Genomic DNA, 19,523 nt, shown 5'->3' on the forward strand with positions numbered 1-19,523 from the left:
ATCAAAGAGAAGATGACTTTCAGGTCAAGGCTTCATAGGGTCTCGCTGAGACAGTTTCTGCCTCTGTGTTTCCCCATGGTACTCCTTAGCTTCCATCAGTTCTTGGAAGAGAAACCTGGAGTTTGGGTACAGAACCATGGTTGACATGGGATATTAACCATGGAGAGTTTATGGGTGTTCCAGAGACCAGGAAGAGCCTCTCTGTATGTAAACTGAATTTGCCAACATGAGGATAGAGCTGGAAACTAGAAATATACAATTGTCAAGTGAATGTGATGTGTTTCAGTAAATTCAATGCCAATGATGCAAAACCGTCCTTTCCCTAAATCTTAAGCTAGAGGATTTATAAGCACCACTTTGAATAACTCACTTCTTTGTAGGCCTTGGTGTCCTATGCTGGGAACAAACTCTTGATTAGAATGGACTTGGATGAGAAAGAAGGACAAGAAACAGATATGCAAGTTGGGGAGGAATCCCAAGGTTCAACAGAGTGAGGAGAATGTATCAAGTTCTTGGCCAGCCTGTCCTTATCTGCAGAAGGGACTGTGGAAAACTGGGCCAGGGACATAGGGATGAATATTTCAGAGGGAACAGGACCTAAGCCTTCGAAACACAATAAGATGAAGTGGTCTGCATACCCCTGACACTAACTCTTTTTATATGCCCTATGCATATCACACTTCTTCAAGAATCTGAATGAGTCTGCACGCTGCTGTGGTTGAGACAGGACCTTCCTGTATGAAGAAGGAGGGTCTCCCAGGAGACCCTCCCCATGCAACCGAAAGGGAGGGGTCATAGCATTGGAGGATAGGTGGCTGGATCTCCCTTCCTTCCCCATGATAAGCAGACTGAAGAACATGTGGAGTCACTTTCCATTCAGTGTGACTGTTTTCCACCAAAGGGCACTGACCCATGTCTTTAAGTGTCACTGCTGTGTGGAATGAATATAGGTCTTGGCTGGCTGTGGTGCTCCCTGCTGGTCACAGAGTTAGGCAGATCAGGAATCTGAGTTAAAGTCATAGAGTCAGGATTCTGGGTCCACTGTTATCTACAGAAAGCTCCCAAATAGCACTTGGTGAAAGCCAGCATTGTCATGACTAGGCCTGAGCATTATCTTGACAAGGACTGGCTGTGCCTAAAACATCAAACTTTCTCTTTTACTATTATTTTATTAATCATTTTATATGTTTACTTCCCAAGTGTTACCTACCTCTTGATCACCCTGCACAGAGTTCCTCAACAGTACCCCCTCACCTTTGACACTGAGTGGGTGCCTTCCCCTGCCCCCCCAGCAACCACCACCATCCCTGGGGCATCAAATCTCTATACAGAAGTAGCCACATACTTCATATCTGGCACTGAGGCCAGATAAAGCAGTGTTCTCCCACAAATGTACCAGGGGCCTCAGACCACACCAGTGTTTGCTCTTTTGTTGGAGTCTTAATCTCTGGGAACACATGGGGGTCATAGTTATCTGACATTGGTGGTCTTCCTATAGAGTTGCCATCCCCTTCAGTTCCTTAGTCATCAAGGAAATGCAAATGTAATTGAGGCTGAGACTCCACCTTACACCAATCACAATAGAAAAGATCCAGACCCCAAGTGACAGCACATGTTGGTGAGGATGTGGAGAAAGACAAGCACTCCTCCACACCTGGTGGGATTGCAAGCTGGTACAACCACTCTAGAAATCAGTGTGGCAGTTCCTCAGAAAATTGGACATAGTTCAACCTAAAGACCCAGCTACACCACTCCTGGGCATATATGCAAAAGATGCTCCAACATACTACAAGGACACTTGCTCTACTATGATCATAGCACCATTATTCGCAATGGGCAGAACGTAGAAGTAACCCAGAAGGACTCAATATGGGTGACCTTGGCCGAAATGCCAAAAATGGAGAGATGGGACCTGAAGAGACCACCTCCAGTACTCAGACAGGACTCCCAGTGGAGGGATGGAAACACCAACCCACCCAATCTTTGACCCCAAACTGTTCCTGTATTAAAAAAATACAGGGACAAAAATGGAACAGCAACTGAAGGGGGAGCCAATCAGAGACCAGCCCAATTTGGGATCCATCCCATTGGGTGGGCACCAATCCCTGAAATTAATACAGATGCTATGGTGAGCTTACAGACAGAAGCCTAGCATGGCTGTCCTCTGAGAGGCTCTACCAGCAACTGACTGAGACAGATACTCACAGTCCAGCACTGGACTGAGATCAGGACCCTAAGGGGAAGAGTTAGGGAAAGGATTGAAACTTTGTGCTTTCTGTCCACTGTCTCCCTCCCTCTTGCTTCTTATTTCTCCCTTTCCTGTCTGTATCTTTGTTACAAGACAAGGTTTTAGGCACAGGCTGGAATAGTCATCACTGCTAAGTCCTTGAGCTTCTGAGCCTCCGGGCTCCACCTTCTAAGTCCTGGAATTACAGATATTTGTGACCACACCTGGTTTATTGTATGGCATGTATAAATTCTGGCACCCACATTCAGGCAAGAAGAGCTCTGTAGCAACAAAGCTATATCCCCAGATCCAATATGCTCTTTTATCAACACCAGAGTACATTTGCATAAGCCATATTGGCCAAGGAAGTTCAACATTTTCCCAGAGTCTCGTGGACCCCTTTAGACACTAGAGAGATGATATGTGCGCTGGGGTGCATCATGTGAGCCCCCCATCCAATCTCTGCCTCTCTCGAAGCACCAAGCATTCCATCCCACCAGGAAACTCTAGCATGGGTCACAAATTCTCCACTTGTTCAAGAGTCACTTACCCCTCTGTTCTCCTTCCCAAGGGAGACAACTCAGGAACTCAGATAACAACAGAGCCACAGATGTGGAGTCACAGGTGGTGACCAAGTGCTGTCTGCTGCTCCCAGGTCCTTACTTTCCAAGTTTCTCAACTGCTAAGCATATTTCAGGGGTGTGGGTTTATAATATTTGTTGTTTCTACCCACAGGAATATCCATATCTCCTTGGTATATAGTTTTGTGTTTGTTTAAAATGGCTATATAATATTTGTCATCCCTGCTCAAGAGACTGTCTGCCTTCTCTCTATCTCTCTCTCTCTCTCTCTCTCTCTCTCTCTCTCTCTCTCTCTCTCTCTCTGTGTGTGTGTGTGTGTGTGTGTGTGTGTGTGTGTGTGTGTATTTATATATATATATATATATACATATATACATACATATACATATATATGGTTGTGTGTTATGGAGTAGGTGACAGTAAGTGACGGAGACATAAAGACAAAGTACTGCTTTCTGATACTTCATTCCGAGTGGTTGAGACCATCAGGGCCTGAGGGACAGCTGCAGTGCTGAACGAGATGACTGTTGGTGGGAGGTTATGGAGTTGGGTCAGAAGCAGCCATAATGTCCCAGAAACCGAATTAGGGCCTAGAGAAAAGTAGTAACTTACAGCACCTCCCTGACCTGAGATAGCTCCATACCGGAAGGTGTCACTCATCACCTCTGGTTATTGATAGCACAATGGGTCACCATGTCTGTTTCTGCCCTTTGGGAGAAATCAGTAAAGTAACTGCAAAGTGCGATGCCCATCTCTTGCCAGGTGCTGAGAAAATCCACAGAGGCACAGAACTGGGTTGAACGTGGCTAAGGCTTTGATTGGGGATTTTCGCTTCCTGGGCACTGGGAATCATGCCAAATAGACATATTAGCCCCATGGCACTGCCTCCAGTTCAATGTCCCCTCACCATGAAGCATGTGGCTCTGGAACGGTGTGTACAGAAGCCATGGGAGCTCCCCTTTGTCTTGTGTTTTCCATATTTAGAATGTTCTCCACTGCAACAGGGAGAAAAATCCCCAGAAAATCAAAGAGAACTCACCCCACTTCTTGCCTGATTGTGTGTGGCTGCAAGGGCTGCTGCCCTCTTGTAACTGTCATTGGGAAGCTGCTGAGTGCTCTCCTATCAATAAGCAATGATATCCTAATGTCCACCACCACCTGGCCTGACTACATAGTTCAGGTAGGGGCACAAACGCGTGTGGTAAGCACTCTTCTACAACAGACCCCAGGGACAACCTCCTTGTGTGCACTTGTGCCCAGGTGAAATGGACCCAACACAAGTCTTGCTTCTGGCCAAGAGAATTGGAAATATGACACTATGGCCTTACTGATTGAGGGCAGGCTATCTCAAGACTATGCCTTCCATCTTTTAGGAAGACTTCCTCTCCCAGCGCTAACTGCACACAGTCCGGGTGGAAAACGGCAGCTGGCACAGAGCCGGTGGCAATATATATCTAACAGCCAGAAATAAGCTGAGTTCTTCATGCGGCTTCCCATCAGGAACTGGACCCTGCCAATAGTTGGTTCACCTTCAGTCAGGCCTGTGGGAGAGGCACCACAGTCTCTGGGCTTCTGAAGCCTTGATTGCAGTGGGGTATCAGAATGGCTGGGACGTGGAGTACCCACACAATTCATGTGGCGTCCCTGATGGACCAAACTCTAGGAGAGGAAAAGTGTACATTCTGTTAAGCTGTTATGGTCAGCCTGATTTGCCCCAGATCAGTTAATAATGTGGAAGACAACAGAAACACCCTGGGCTTGGTACTGTGGGCAAGGGAGAGACGGCCTGAGACAGCTTGGGAGTGTTTCCTTTAACCTGGGAGGCACAGAATGTACCCACCTCTCAGTCAGACCCAAGGTGGAGTCCCAGGTTTGCAGTAAGTCATTTGTGTGACTGAGAACAAACTCTTGACAACCCTTAACCTGAGTTAGTGCGTCTGTGAAATCAACTGACAGGGCCCTTGCAAGACTTGGAAAGTACACACCCATTTAAATAGCTACCTTGACAGTAACTGGAATCCTCTAGGCACTTAGGAAAGAGTAGGTTCTACTAGGAAGGTAGGTAACCTGGTTCCTAATCAACATCCACTTCTCAAGAGTTTGCCCACTGATTCCGGGGTATTCTAATCCTGAAACATATCTGCAGACAAAAGATTTCTCCATTAGGGAAATAAAGGCTCTGTTTTTCTGGAAGGGAGGCAGATCGGAAAGGTTACATTACTATAAACAATTTTCCAGTAAGGAAGAGAGGGTCAGCCTTCTCCTAGCAGATAAGGAGGTCATATGGTATGGACAGGGGTCAGATAAGCTCCAGCCGCGGCCTCTCCTGTATCCTCCCATCGGTACCAGCCGAAATCTGCCTGTTGGCTTGACTTATGGGCTCAGGGCCCTGGTGCCCTAATTCTGCCACTTGTCAAGCATTTCATATGTGCTGGGACCCGGTCCTTCCTTTTGCAGCCAGGCTGGACCACCAATTAAATGTCATCGATGTCCTAGTGACATGGCCTGTCCCAGCTCTGCCAGCCCACAGAGGAGAGGATCTGGGAACATGTGCAGCCACACACATGACTATCACTTTGGCTTTTCCATCAAGACCTTGAGAGGGCTCCTTAAGAAACCCCACAAATACACTGCAGGAAATCCCAGGAAGCACTCCTAACCAGCCCTGTGGACACTTCTTTGTCTACCAGCCATTTCTTTCTTTTTTTCTATCAGCCATTTCCATATCAAACTATTTTGTAAGAGAATTGCCTCTCTTCATATACCTTCCACATGACCAGCAACCTCAGGATTCTCCACAGTAGTCTGATCTTTGCCTTTACTTAACAAAGAGAACAACCACTTCTCCTCTGCCCCAGGGCCTTCCCACTTACAGCTCCTCTCTGGACCCACCAGTCTCCCACAGGGCGTCCATTGCCTTTCTGGGTCTGTGAGGCTGAAACATATTTGCAGGCAAAAGATCTCCCCAGCACACACCACAAAAGCCATTGTTCTCCTAGAAGGGGGACAGTTCAGAGTGGATACTTTCTGAAGGAATTCCGGTGTAGAGGAAGGGCCTTATCAAACCAGAATGGGGCTGTGACGTTGATGCAGAGGGCAGAAGTTTCCTCTATCTCCCCGTGGAATCCTCTAGTCTTCCTCCCTTTCCCTTGCTGCTTGTCTTCCCATTCCATCCCAATCCCCTTCCCAACCCCTTCTTTTTTGCTACATCGCTGCAGGAGAGATCATTTCCTGTTTCTGATCTAATGAGTGCACACAAACATGCACACACCCAATCACACGCAAACAATGCACTCTTCTCCACATAGCTGTCGCACAGTGACGTGCGGCCTCCAGGAGGGACATTGTCAAAATTGCCCATATTTAGACACTGCTCTAGGGCAGAGCTTTGCCTTTGTGACCTGGTAGCCAGCAGTTCCTGTCATGGGGAATCTGGGAGAAGGGTACACACTCTCCTTTTGCTGACCCCATCAGGAAACCCAGGCATCCACAGAGCAGGAAGCCAGAACAACTGTGTGAGTGGAGAGCAACCTGAGGGAAAGGATTTGAGAAATCCAGAAATGGCTCTGGGAGATTCAAATGAACACTGGTTAGGGCATGAGATAGAGTTTGAGGAGAGGGACTGGGGAGAGAAGGAGTGACAGAGAAACAGAGGAGGAGGGAGATGAGGTTCCGATTCCTCTTGTCCTTTTCAGCTCCTCAGGACACCGCTGGAAGAAGACATTGTGGTGGAAGGGTGTCACCCTCCAACTCATAAGATGACTAAGAAAATGGTGAGACTTACCCGAGCCCAAACCCAACAGGCCAAGAAGGGATTTAATGCAGTGGGGGCTTCGTGATAAGGTTCTCTCACCTCTCTCTCTCTCTCTCTCTCTCTCTCTCTCTCTCTCTCTCTCTCTCTCTCTCACCTCTCTCTCTCTCTGCCCAGCACAAAGAGAAGGGCAAACACAGAAGCCCCATTCTGCGCCCAGCAGATAGTGATGTCCCAGCCATTCCACCTCACTCCTGATTGAGTTGGCAGAAGGCCACTGCTTATGGTGCCATACCTGGGTGGCACGGCCCTTCCTGACTGTCCTTTTCATGGTGGGCCCCTCATTGTCCCTTCGTTTCTGTACCGTGTCAGATACTTGGAGTCAAGATTCAAATGCCACCCCTAATTACAATCTTAGTGTTCTCACTTGGCTATCCTGCCAATGAAACTTTCTATCTCTGTGACCATAAAGGAGGTGAAACTGTTTCCAAAGCTACCATTCCCTGTCATCTCTGTACAACAAAAAACTTCCAGAGAGCGATCTCTGAGTTTCTGTACACCTACACATTCTGTGATTCCAAATCCCAGGGGACTAGGACATGGCAGCCTGGTGGTGCCATTCCGAGGGCCATCGCTTTCAGAAAGGGCTGTCTCCCAATGAGTCACTCTCCATGTCCCAATATGCAATATCACTCTCCGTCACCCTGACATGGTCCACCCATCGACTTCAAGATGTTCAATATTGAAAGCCCAGTGCCCCGATGTGGGGGGACTAAATAAGATCAGTCAGGCAGGTCTTTAGGTGTGTCTTGTGACCTCATCACCCCTGAAATCATAAGACAGACCTTCCAAATCCAGACCAGTCTGATCATGCCCTGCCAATTTCTCAAGGGTCAAACACTTCTGAACACCGCTGGCCCAGAAATCAGTGTATCCCTTTCACATGAAGATGGACTCTGCTGACGCCTGGTAGCCATGTTTAAAGTCTGAAAACACAAGGTAGAGAGGTCCACAGCTACTTGCTTGTGGTTTCAAAGGTCACTGCAGCTGCCTCGTATTATTTCTCTAGAGTTGTACACACACACACACACACACACACACACACACACACAACCCCCTCCACCACAGCATCCCTCTCCTCACCCATACCAGAGAGCTAATCCTCTGCAACACATTCCTGACTCCATGACAACGGTCAAGGCTGACTAGTTTTCTGAGGGATCTCGAAATCCCGGGGTCCCGGAGCATGTCCCACCCTCTCTGCTGTCAGTGGCGTTCCTGATCTCACCCCAGCACAGGTACTGGAGACCAGCTCTGAATACTGCCTGCCTGGAATGATTCCCCTGGCCCCAGAACTCAGCTTGTGTCAAAAAACCATTTTCACAGCATCTCTCATAGGTCAGCCATCAAAGCAGCAAAATTAAAGGGGTCAGAGACTTGAACCTCACAAATGCACACCTCCTCCTTGGAGACACTTCCCTCAATGGTTACTTGATGTTTAAATGTAACTTTACTGTGGCCTCGAAATTCTATTTCCACATTTTCTTCTAGAGCAACGGCCTCTGTAAATGTGACAAGCATGTGAAAATTTGAAAGCTAAAGAGGCAGGCAAAGGTCCTCCCATGTGGACATAAAGAAAGCAGGCACATTGCTTAGGTTACAGACATCATGCTGACCTTGAAACCCACGGCACAAAGCTTTCTATGAGATGGCTTGTAAATACTCCCGGTCCTCAGGTAAAATAAAAAGAACAAAATAAAAATTGCTTTCCACTCTGGGCAATATGGTCATATTTTATGTCAAGGGAAATGGGGGCCATGTGTACCCACAGGGCCACATAGAGGCATGTAAAGTCACGTTAGCAGAAGTCTTGAAGACACACAGCACCTGCGTAACAGGTGATGGTGGAAGCCACATGGAGGGACTTTTCTTTCATCTGTCACCTTTCCTGTATTCTTCGGTAGGAAGGGACAGAAGGACAATGAATGAGCTAGAGCAGATCTGAGGCAGCACCGATTGTCATGTGTCCTGCACAAAGTGTCTGTCAGCACGGTAGGAAGCGAGGGGCCTCCCACCTTCGAAGAGCTTCACAGAAGCTCCTTGCCAGCCATGTAGTTGCCCGGGGCCCACCTTTGCCCACAGTGCTTCCTGCAAACAATTACCTGTAATTTCTCCAGGTGTGTCTCTGGGCTGACAGGATCCTGCTGACCTCTGCTCTCTGGAATGGACACAAAAACTGAAAATTGAACACTCTCTTTCTCCCCTTTACCCCCTTCTGTCTCAGCACATCCTCAAGCCTATGCTGCCCTCCACAAACTGCTTTCTTTTTCTCTTGTATAATATTTTAATAACGCAGTGATATTTGTTCATAGAGTAAACATTCAAACTCACAGTGGGAGACTCTTTAACATGACACACACTCGCCCCCAGCCCGAAGAACTCTGGGAGCCCTCAAAGCAGGTGAGTGGAGACTGCTTTTGTTCTTCACAGGGTTCCCGAGGGGGAAACACCCATGCTTCCCACAGAGCTCCGGTCTCCCTACCTGCAAGTCCCCTGGTACTTGTCCGTATCAACCCAGGCTCATTCTTAAGAGAAACCCAACATAGGGAACACTGGTCCACATTGTAGACGGCCATAAAAAGAATGCCCAAGACAAGATGGTTGGAACAACAGAAGTTTATTTCCTGATGGTTCCACAGAATGGCAAGTCCAAGAACAAAGAGTCCCCCAGCTTGGCTTCTGGGGAACTTTCCAGCTTAGCCGCCTTCTCACCGAGTTGTCACTCAGCATCTCCTTCAAGCATTCGTGCCGGCCTAGAGCATGGCCTCTGGTGTCCCCTCACATGATGACATAAATCCCTTTAAGTCAGCTTCCTACCTATGGCTAAGGTCCACCTTCATTCCACACCAAAGGTCCCCAATGCACTAAGCTCTGGGTTAAGGCTTCAAAACAACAACAATTATGAGGAGAAATAATTCAGTCCAAGGCAGACATAGAAGTGTCCTGTACCTGACACCGACCTCCTGCTGTTTCTGAGTCCACGGTGTCAAGTGACAGACGTGTGTACATTGCCTTGAAACAGTGACAGATACTTCTTCCCTTCCTCCTGCTTCAACCACCAACTTCCACATTGCCTTGCTGGTTAGGGGATGCACGGGCAGGACTCCTCACTGCACTCAGTCTCTCCAGCATCACTGCAGATGGTAGCACATCCCAAACTGGCCCTGCCTTCAAGCAACTTGCAGGGAAATGTCTTGGCATGAGCCCTTAGCTTAGGACAGATTCTGGCTCCTGGGAAGCCTCATTCAGAAGCTGCATCATGGAGAGTGAGCTCAGGGGTTCTGCTGACACAGTTCTCCCATCTTGTACTGCCCCCTGGTGGTAGCTCAGGATGGCAGCAAGTGCAGGCCAGGGAGCCTGGCCATAATTGCTGCAATTATGTTTGCAGGAGCAAAAGGTGGACCTTCCTCATTAGCACAGGGGTCTTTGCAGGAGTTTGGATCCAGGGACAGGAAAGAGACACATTGAGGATAAAGAAACATATTCACTTCAGAGGGGACCATGACAGTTCTGAGCTTTGGGGGAAGGTGTACCTGGCGATTTCTAAAGCTCTGCTGCAGTGATTGGGTAAACATGGAAATCACACATGAAAACTCTGGGCGCTGTTACCTCCATTGCACAGGGGCAGCCGACACCCTGCCCTTTAGGGCCCAGCAAAGGAGCGGCACACCTGCTTGCTGCCTCCTGGGCTGCTGCGAAGCACCTCAGGGACGAGAGAAGGCCCGTATGAAGAGAAAGACTTTGTCTGGCAAGTTTCCCCTTCAGTGTCAGCTCCAGGGCAAGCATCCCTCCAACTCTTTCCCTAATTTCTCTGCCACTCCAGGTCCATGCAGAATTCTGTAGTGACGCCCGTGGGGACCATCAAAGAAAAGTGATGGCCGAAGGCCACAAATAGGCTTACACAACAACGTAGTCAAAGGCCACGACGGACACAATTCTCTGTTTCCCCACACTCTGAAGGCATTGAGTAGCTATCCATCCCTCAGAAATGCCAAAGCTTTCTCATACGCATCCCTCACGACTACAGGATTTTACAGCTCAGTGTGTGAGACCCAGAGCAGAGCAGAGTACGGGAGTACTATGATGGTAGCGTCTGCCTGAGGCACAGTATAAAACATGCCTGCTCGAGTGACTCTTGACCCTTCTCCAGGACTTAGGAAAGAACCTAAGACAAGGAACCTGACTGGGTGCTCACAGGGACCAGTACAGTCTACTAAGGTCAAATAGCTTCACCCCAAAGGAGAAATGGTTAAAATGTAAGTGTGCTTTCTTCTTACAGTGGGGCCCCTCAGTGCACCGCTGCTCAGGAACAGAAAGTGCTTTGAGTCTGCCAGCAGGCCAGAGGAGAGGAAGAACAGAGACAGACAGACGGAGTGGGACAGTCCGAGTGAGGTTGGAAGAGAAAGAAGCGAGGAACACGGAGGAGACTAAGATACAATGGGAAAGGAAGGGAGAAAGGAACCTTGGAGAGGTGGGAGTGAGAGACACAGGAAAAGAGAAGAGGTCACTTATCAAAACTGTATCCACTGGTTGGGCTGAATTTACCGGATTGAGCCAGGGAGGAACTATGGGCAGGGGCAGAGTGGGCAGCCCTGGACAGGGGCCGAGTGGGCCGGCACTGTGAAGGGGCGTGCTTAGCATTCATACTCAGCTCAGAGGTCAGCTGCACAGATCACTGCAAGGAAGTCTAAGGAGTCAGTCCAGCCGGAACAGACACTGCTGGAAGCATGATCTTCATCCCTTTGTTTCTGCCTCCTGGGTCGGTAAGTCTCACCCTATGTGGTCCGGACGACCCTCCGGGGGGCTGGGGTCCAAGCAGGGCAGGTGGCCACTCTTGTCAATCCTGGGCACCTCCACCAGCTGTGCAGATGTACATCACAGTAGCCGGACGGGGTTGTGGACAGCAGCCATGATGGGACTGGGTGTGGTCTTGACTCTCTTTTTCAGACTGTGAGAAACCCAATACAATACTCCCAGTTCAGTGTGATCTTTGCTCACACCATGGAGAACTCATCCAACGGCCCAAGAGTGACTTGGGAGCCTGCTCCTCCCAGAAGGTCCTGGAGAGGCCGCTTCCAGAAAGCTCTGGCACGCGTGTCCAAGTTCTTCAGGTGAGGACCCCAGCCAGCCCCTGCCTCTCTCCCTTCCTCTCTCTCTCTCTCTCTCTCTCTCTCTCTCTCTCTCTCTCTCTCCACTCACAGCAAGTCAGTCTGTCTCCCTTGCCCTGCCCCACTCTGAACGCAAGCCCTCTTCTCAGTTCCAGCAGACCTTCTGAGGGTCCACCTGTCTGTTTCCTCCTTAGGAGAGGGCGCCGGTCAACCCGAGGCTGAGACCACTGGAGTCCTAGACATGGGGGCCGAACAGACTGATCAAGACCTCCGGCCGCTCAGGTCCCGCTCTCCCAAGAATCCTGTCCAGTGATGTTGAAATAAATTCTGGCATACTTTACAATGTTCTTTGGCATCATGAAATTTCCTTCACTTTTGCTGTGACACTCACCTCAGATGAATGACTGGGCTGTCAGATTTGGTGGCACTTAGGGCGTTGTGGGTGTGAATGACAGGAACCAGTGTCTTTCTTCGTTCTGGAAGGCCACCCACTCACCCTCTTTGGGCACTAGTGATTGCATAGTAATGGTGTCATTCTTGTTCAACACAGAGACCATTCAATAGGGAATTTCCCACAGATCTCACCTCTGGACCCAAGGAGCATGTGCACATTCCCAAGAACCCTCAGGAGGGAATAGCATGTCTCTCTGCCCCCTTGCATTGCAACAATATCCTCATATGGAGAAATCATGGGCCTTCTTCATGAATTGGTCATGGAGGGGATGTAGGGGAGGATTACCGGGAGGAGGGCGCATGATCAGGGCGTGGGGTGAGACTTATAGGAAGACACTGCATCCTGCAACAGGGCTCTAGAGTTCAGTGCTCACAAACAGTTCCCAGTCTACACACGGCCCATTAAGAGGGACAGCCTGTAAGAGAAAACCTTCTTGCCCACTACACATGGTTTTTCTGCCTGTGTGGGCATTGCTTGCCTTTTCTTGGTGACCTTGAATGGTAATGAAACATAGTTTCATCAGGACAAGGGTCCAAGGGAGGATAGAGCACACCTGATCCCATAATCTCATATGGTGGAGGTCATGTTAGACATTGGAACCGCTCTGTTGGACAGATGGTTCAGTGGTTGAGAGGACCTGGGTTTGAGTCCCATAACTCACAATGGCTCACAACTGAGCATAACTCCAGTTCCAGGCCATCTATGTCAACACCCTCTTGACCTCTGTGGGCACCAGGCACACACCAGGCGCATAGATGTAAGCAATACAGCCATACAGAGAAATAAATGTGAGAATGCAAAATAAATTGCAAGCCCAGATAGAAGAGAATGGCAATAACACCGTAGGCTTCAGAAACTATGGGGATTTGGAATTCATGGAGGTCTCTCAAAATACTTTGCTTTCATTTCTGTATAAATGAGGTCCTGGATCACACAGTGCTACCCAGAGTGCTGTCTGGGCCTTGTAGAAGTGTGGGGAAATATTGTGTCCACTTGTCGAGGGAAGAGCAGCACTCTCGGGGAGCCCTTTTAACATAGGCTCACCCTTTTCCATTCTGACACATCTGGCTTCCTCTTGCGTCTTTCCCATCTAGGTGGAAACATGTCTTGTTATATCTGGTGTGTTCTGTAACAGTAGTGTTCCTGCACCACCACCACCACCACCATCCCCCCCCCAAAAAAAACAGATACAAAAAAACGAAACAGCCGAGAGGAATGGACTTGCATTTGGAGACAGAGATCACTCGAGGATACAAGCAAGTAGCAAGTGAACGGGTGACAGGCTTAGTGCTCTAAATGGGCAGAACTTGCCTAGGTACCTATTAGGACTGTGGGCTATAGACAGTGCATCTCCACGGTCATGTGGGAGAAATAATATGTAGATATTGAACATACATATACAGAATGTATGTATGTATGTATGTATGTATGTATGTATGTGGGATCTACTGTGCAGTGTTCAGCATTGACACATGGCTGTGTGCTGATAGAGGAATCGGGATATCTGGCACATCAAAGAAAGGGCTTAGACAGACTTCTACATATTCACACCCAAGAGCCCAGCTCCAGGGAAAAACAGAGAGCATTCCCACACTCCCCACTACAGTCACCCCAGATTCTAGTATTATGGTCAACCTCACCCTGCCAGCAGACACTTCTCCTTTATGTCTGCACAGACGTGAATGAATAGGGCATTTTAGATGCAATGCTTTCTGGACCCCAGATATCCCAGGGGAGGTCCCAAGAGTGCTGTGACCAGATCTGCTGATGGTTGTGTCTAGAGGCCTGGAGGTTTCCAAGGCACGGCAGCACAGAAGTGAAACATGACCAGCAGCCTGCAAGGGTCAAAGGTCAGCTCCAGGTCCAGCTATGATGCTCCTGATTTCCACTAGAGGCTAGCCTAACTTAGCACAGGACATTTGGCTACTTCAAAAGCCATGCCACGCAGGCCTTCAAAATTGAGCAGGGCTATAGTTTCAGCAGGTTCCTCTCTGCCCACACAACTTCTGTAGCTCAACTCCATGGGACTGGGCCTCGGTCTGGCGATCAAGGCTCTGCTCCAGGCTAAGACGCACTGTGTCACACTTCTGTCCACAGTGAGACAACACCCCACAACACCAACAGCATCCTTTACAGCTGTTCACACAGGCCCTTGTCTTTCTTTTTGAATTCACGGAACTTCACTGGAACCCTACCAATGCCCTCATAAAGCACTGAGCCATGGCTCTCCCAAGCCTTGGGAGACAACCTCCACTTTGTGCCTTTGCTTCAGGGGACAATCTTTCCAGTGACTAAACACCTGCTCCGCTCCTGCTACTCCTTAGAAATGACAGATGAAAGGACCCAGAGTGCGTGGTGTAGCAGCTGCACAGATGCTACCACAGCTGCTGGAGGTGGGCCTTCCTTCTGGCTGGCCTCAGAGCCAAGAGTGCCTAATCCCTGTCACTTCTAACCCCTCTCCTCTGACAGGCACAACTAAAGGTTGTACCTCCTGCACGTGAGTTCTTGCTCTCACACTATCCCTCCAGTATCCTCCCCTATCCATGGAAGTCTGGCTATGGATACTCCAGGTATCCACAATATCCAACAGGGGTTCTTTGGTAGTTCACCCATCTCTAGTGCAGCAGGTCTCTAGTGCTGCTACCTGGTTGCAGTGAAGCCCGCTGCTCCCCAGATGCTCCCCTCCCACATTTCCACACCTCTCCCTGGGCTCCCTGACCACCTGGTTCACATGATCACCCCATGGCGTCTGACTGCCACATCTACCTAAGTTATTTACACAGAGAGCCCCAACCAGACTCTGAGATGTGTGGCAGAGGCTGAGTCTGGTATATCCTCAGACTTCCAATGCCCTGTACAGAGTCTCACATATGGTAGCCAGTCACTAGATATATGTCAAAGAAACGAGTCCATGAGCAAGGTGTCTAATTCAATTTTATTTTTCCCTACATTCCAGAGCTCTGGGTTAACACACGTAAATATCAGCTGGTTTTGCTGTGTGTCAGATTTTGCCCACGTTTGTGTTTTGCCTCTTAATATCTGGAGCAGGGAATCACTGTGCTGGAAATTCCTTCAACATCGCAACAAGAACTACTGACTCTACTGTAGTCTGTTTCGGATATAATATGTCAGTGTGTCACAAGTGCTTTGGGTAAATGAACAAAATAAGGAAAAGGGAACTCTGGATGCAAGCCGAGCTTGAACATCCATGCTCCTACTGAATCACACGCCTTAGAGAAGCAAAGATTTGGAAAGGATTTTAGTCTGTCTTTACTTCCACGCTGATGTGACACCGTTCAAAATGAGTGCCCTTGGATTTGTTTTACTTTATGGTTCTTGGGATGGAGCCCATAGCCAATCCCGTGTGAGGAAAGTCTTCCACCGCTCAACCACATCCTCAGCCTCCATCACTTGATCCCTCACAACTGTTTGTCATCAGGAAGGGGGTAGCTACAAAGCAAGCGCGACTTTGCAGTGTGCGGATTGAGTGCCAAGCCACCAAGAAGCACAAAACTGGAGCACAACACAATGCTATCCCTGCCCCTGCTCTGCCCCTGCACTCTTCATGCCCAGGGCCCAGGGCTCCAGCGTCCCTTGGACTACCACAAGCAAAGCAAGGACGCCTCAGCATCAGCCATCCCTGCTGGCTGCAGCAGCCCTGACTCTGACCTGAGACTGGGACTGACTGGCACCAGCACTGTCCCCGGTACTGACCAACATCACTCCTGCATGGCTCTAGCCCCTGGCCCTGGCCCTTGCATCGGCACTGGCGCTGGCGCTTGCTTCAACCGTGGCACAGGCCCTGGAACTCGAACTCGAACTAACACTGGCACCGGTCACATCATCACCAGCAGCTGCTTCTGGGCCACCGCTCAGCACCGGGCACTTCCTCCTCTTCTTGCAGTGCCTCATTTACTGCCACCTCAAGGCTCTGGGCTGGATGTCATTCACTTGGGCCACAAACTCCAGGACTTGCATCTGTCTTGCTTCCTTTGAGAGCCCCACAAGAATACCGAGAGAAGGGACCGCTGGTGGACACCTACTCTCTCCTGCACCAGATGCCCGTGCTGCACACAGCTCTGGTGATGCGCTTTGCTGCCCGCTCCCCAAGGATGGGATGGCTTGGGGCGAGCATACCTCCACACCCTCCACACCTCCCTGAACACCTCCTCTGGGACACAGCTGGCCTGCAGGAAGATCAAGTCCGGGATACTCATCTGAAGCCAAGTCTTTGGCGTGCCCCTGTCTCCTGTCAGACTCCAGAGGCAGGGCAGGATAGAATTTTATTTCCTGTGCGGGACATAAGAGTGCTCTGGAGAGCCAAGTTCCTTCACCTAGACCCAAAGACTAACTCGGGGGCACCGGGAGGTCAGAGGCTCTCTTGACAATCTCGGGGAAGAAGCTCCTGCACCTTTAGGATGACACACTTCAGCTTGTGTGCCCTTTTGATCCACACCATCTTCACAGCAGGTACTGCGCCAGCAGCTCAGCTACTTTCTAGCTCCCCGGGGCCTCTGGGCATGCGCGCGGTGGGGCGCGCGGGGTGCTCGGCGGGGGAACCCCTAGGGGTTTGTGGGGTCCACAAAGGAGCTCGCAGAAGCGCCTGGGCGGGGGCTACGTGCCTCGGAAGAAGTGCTCTCGGGGCTCGGGGAGCACTTAGTGTCCCCGCTGCAGGCGCTCCCGCGGGGGATTCCTGAGCAAGGAAGAGAGCAGAAGGAGGCCAGGGGGCCTCTGAGACCCGCAGGCCCTGGGTGCCACCTCGACCGCGGACGTTCTCACCTGCGGCTTTGGCTGGCCCGGGAAGCAGGAACTCGGGGAGGAGATGCGCGTCCACGGGCATTCGGCGGCCGGCCCGAGCGCTGGCTGCGAGGCCGCGAGGACCGAGAAGTCGCCGCGGACGCTGCGGCGGCCGCCGAGAACACCCGCAGCCCCCAGCTCTGGAGTCCCAGGCCGCGGCCGTCTGACCCCGAGGACCAGGAGGCGCGCAGGGGAGGGGGCGCAGCCTCTGCCGCCCGCCTCTGCCGCCTGTGAGCTGTGGGAAAGCGCTGGCGCCGCCCCGTAGCGCCTCCGCCGGCCGGGGCCGGTTCTGCAGCCTGGGGCCAGAAAGATGCGGGGGCGCTGCTCCCACAGGCTGGGGCCCCTGGTGCCAGCAGTGGGAGAAGAGGACCTTGGTCCTATGAGGGCCCCATAAACACCCAGGGGTAGGGGAATTGAAGGCGGGGAGGCGGGAGTGAGTGGGTGGGTGGGTGGAGGGGCACCCTCATAGAAGCGGGGGGGGGGGGGCGGGGGCGGGGGATAGGACAGGGAGTTTCCAGGAGTTGGGGGGGGGGGCGACCAGGAAAGGGGATTACATTTGAAATTTAAATAAAGAGAATATCCAATAAAAAAAGTGAAAAAAAAGAGCAAGACCAGAAGCCTGGGGGCCACTGAGAGCAACACCCTCCTCCCTGTTGGCTCTCACGGGGAGACTCCTGTCCTTTGAGCTCATCCATGTCTCCCGCTCCCTGCCCCTTGAGATGGAGGCAGATGCCTCTGCCCCTGAACTGAGGCCTTACTCCAGCAACAGCCCTCTGCTGGCTCTGCAAGTGCTCCACTTAGATTAGAGCCTCCTTGCTCAACATCAGTGCCTGGCCCACAGAGAGCACTCGGTGACTGCTCCTTTCTGTTTGTCTGTCTCAATAGCTTCATGCAGCAGACCCACATTGCTTGTGCCCTGAGGGCACGCTTGGCATAGACCACAAAAAAAGGGGCTGGCAGATGAGCGCCTCCGCTCTCCCTGGAGATGTGCAGGTCTGTTTCCTTTCCTACCTTTTGGCCAGTTTATCTCGGGAGGGAGGGGTGACAGCATAGCACACCCTTTTGGTATGCTGCTTCTCCACTAGAGAGTCCAGAGGGGCACGGATTATAATCTAACTTTCCAAAGCTAATGGTGTCGTGCCTCCTCCTCGGTTCTCTGCTTCCCGCCTCATCAGGCCTCGTGCTCCCAGAAGGTGCTGCCCCCCCCCCATGCCTCTCATCGGATGTTCAGGGACCTTTAATAAACAGGAGAATCAGAACTCAACTCCTGGGGAGCCCATAAGAACAAGAAATGGTCTCAACCCAGCAAGTCCACTCTTTCGGCATCATGTCCAACAGGTTAGAATTCCATTTTCCAGGCTACCCTTTCTAGACAGTAACCATCCAGCCTCTTCGCCTTAACATTGGTGCCTGACTCCACATCCCAATACAGTGGTCCCTACATTTCCACATGATGTTGATGCTTCTGTAGTTGAGATTTCTCCCTCTGCTGGCCTGTTATGCAGACTTGAACATCATTTCTATTATCTGAGGAAAATAGCTCCTCATATTTTTTCTTTTTGAATCTTTGAACACTTGTGTGTTCTGTAAGAACATCGTGGTCAAAATTTGCCCATATCAAGGCATAGTTGGCTTGATTTGCACTAGAATGGTCTGCTGTATAAAGATCACCACAAGGAAGGCTGACATCTGGGAAATGTGGAGGCTTCTCAACCAAAGACACACACAGACACCAGACACACAGATATACACACACAGACACGTACATGCGCATGCACACACAAACACACACACATACACACACACACAAACACACACACACACACACACAGAATGCTCTGCCATTCTTCCTGGCTTCTATTCAGAGTACTTCAGTTATCTCTATACCTTCCCTTCTGTGCCTATTGCATATTTCTGATGATTATCCATGCCCTTTAAATTCTAATGTTTCTCTCGGATGGATATTTTCACATTGCATATTCAAATTATTTTTGACATGGCGGAAGTCCACCTTTGTCAAACGTTTGACCGCTATAAAGCCATCTTAACAACAACTGTCCGTAGTTGGAATTTGCTTTCAGTGGGTGCTCTCTGCATGCTGTGAGTGCTGAGCTCATTTTCCTGTTCTTATCGCCCTGACTAGGACCATGGTACCAGCTAGCCAATGCTGTTCCTGTGACATATTCTGTCTGTGACTGCAGTAAAAGGGAGGGACTCTGGTGCCTTTGAACCAAATACAGCCTGCTGTAGCTTTCTGGTGTACTTTGAGCCAGCTGAATTTGAGCTATTGCTGTGAATCCAGTTCCAAGTCAAATTTGTCCAGGGCTAATGCCTGTTCCCCTTTCTCCTGTACCAGGAAGTGAGTGCTAGGTGTTGTAGGCTTCAGGCACTGGAGTGGCCCAGAGAGCCTAGCAGGAAATTGCATTCCTTCCAGCCCAGTATTCAGGTTATGGTCTTTTACGGAAAGAGGTCAGAGGCCAACAAGGACAAGTTCCAGCTGTGCCCCCCCCCGCCCCCAGGCCCTGCTCTCACTTCCATAGCTGCC

General features: G+C 50.3%; 1 protein-coding gene across 1 annotated transcript in view; it reads right to left on the reverse strand.

Annotated features, from left to right (window-relative positions):
- The window catches only part of LOC127674515 (doublesex- and mab-3-related transcription factor C1-like), a 31,774-nt gene extending 14,101 nt beyond the window's left edge, over positions 1-17,673 (reverse strand). Inside the window, exons 1-3 of the mRNA XM_052170261.1 lie at positions 17,643-17,673; positions 16,961-17,355; positions 8,722-8,777 (exon numbers count right to left, since the gene is read on the reverse strand). Of these exons, the coding sequence (XP_052026221.1) occupies positions 8,722-8,777; positions 16,961-17,355; positions 17,643-17,673 (482 nt within the window). The remainder of the gene's footprint in view (positions 1-8,721; positions 8,778-16,960; positions 17,356-17,642) is intronic.
- Positions 17,674-19,523: the final 1,850 nt, after the last annotated feature.

This window comes from Apodemus sylvaticus, chromosome X, assembly GCF_947179515.1.
Source record: "Apodemus sylvaticus chromosome X, mApoSyl1.1, whole genome shotgun sequence".
Lineage (NCBI taxonomy): Eukaryota > Metazoa > Chordata > Mammalia > Rodentia > Muridae > Apodemus > Apodemus sylvaticus.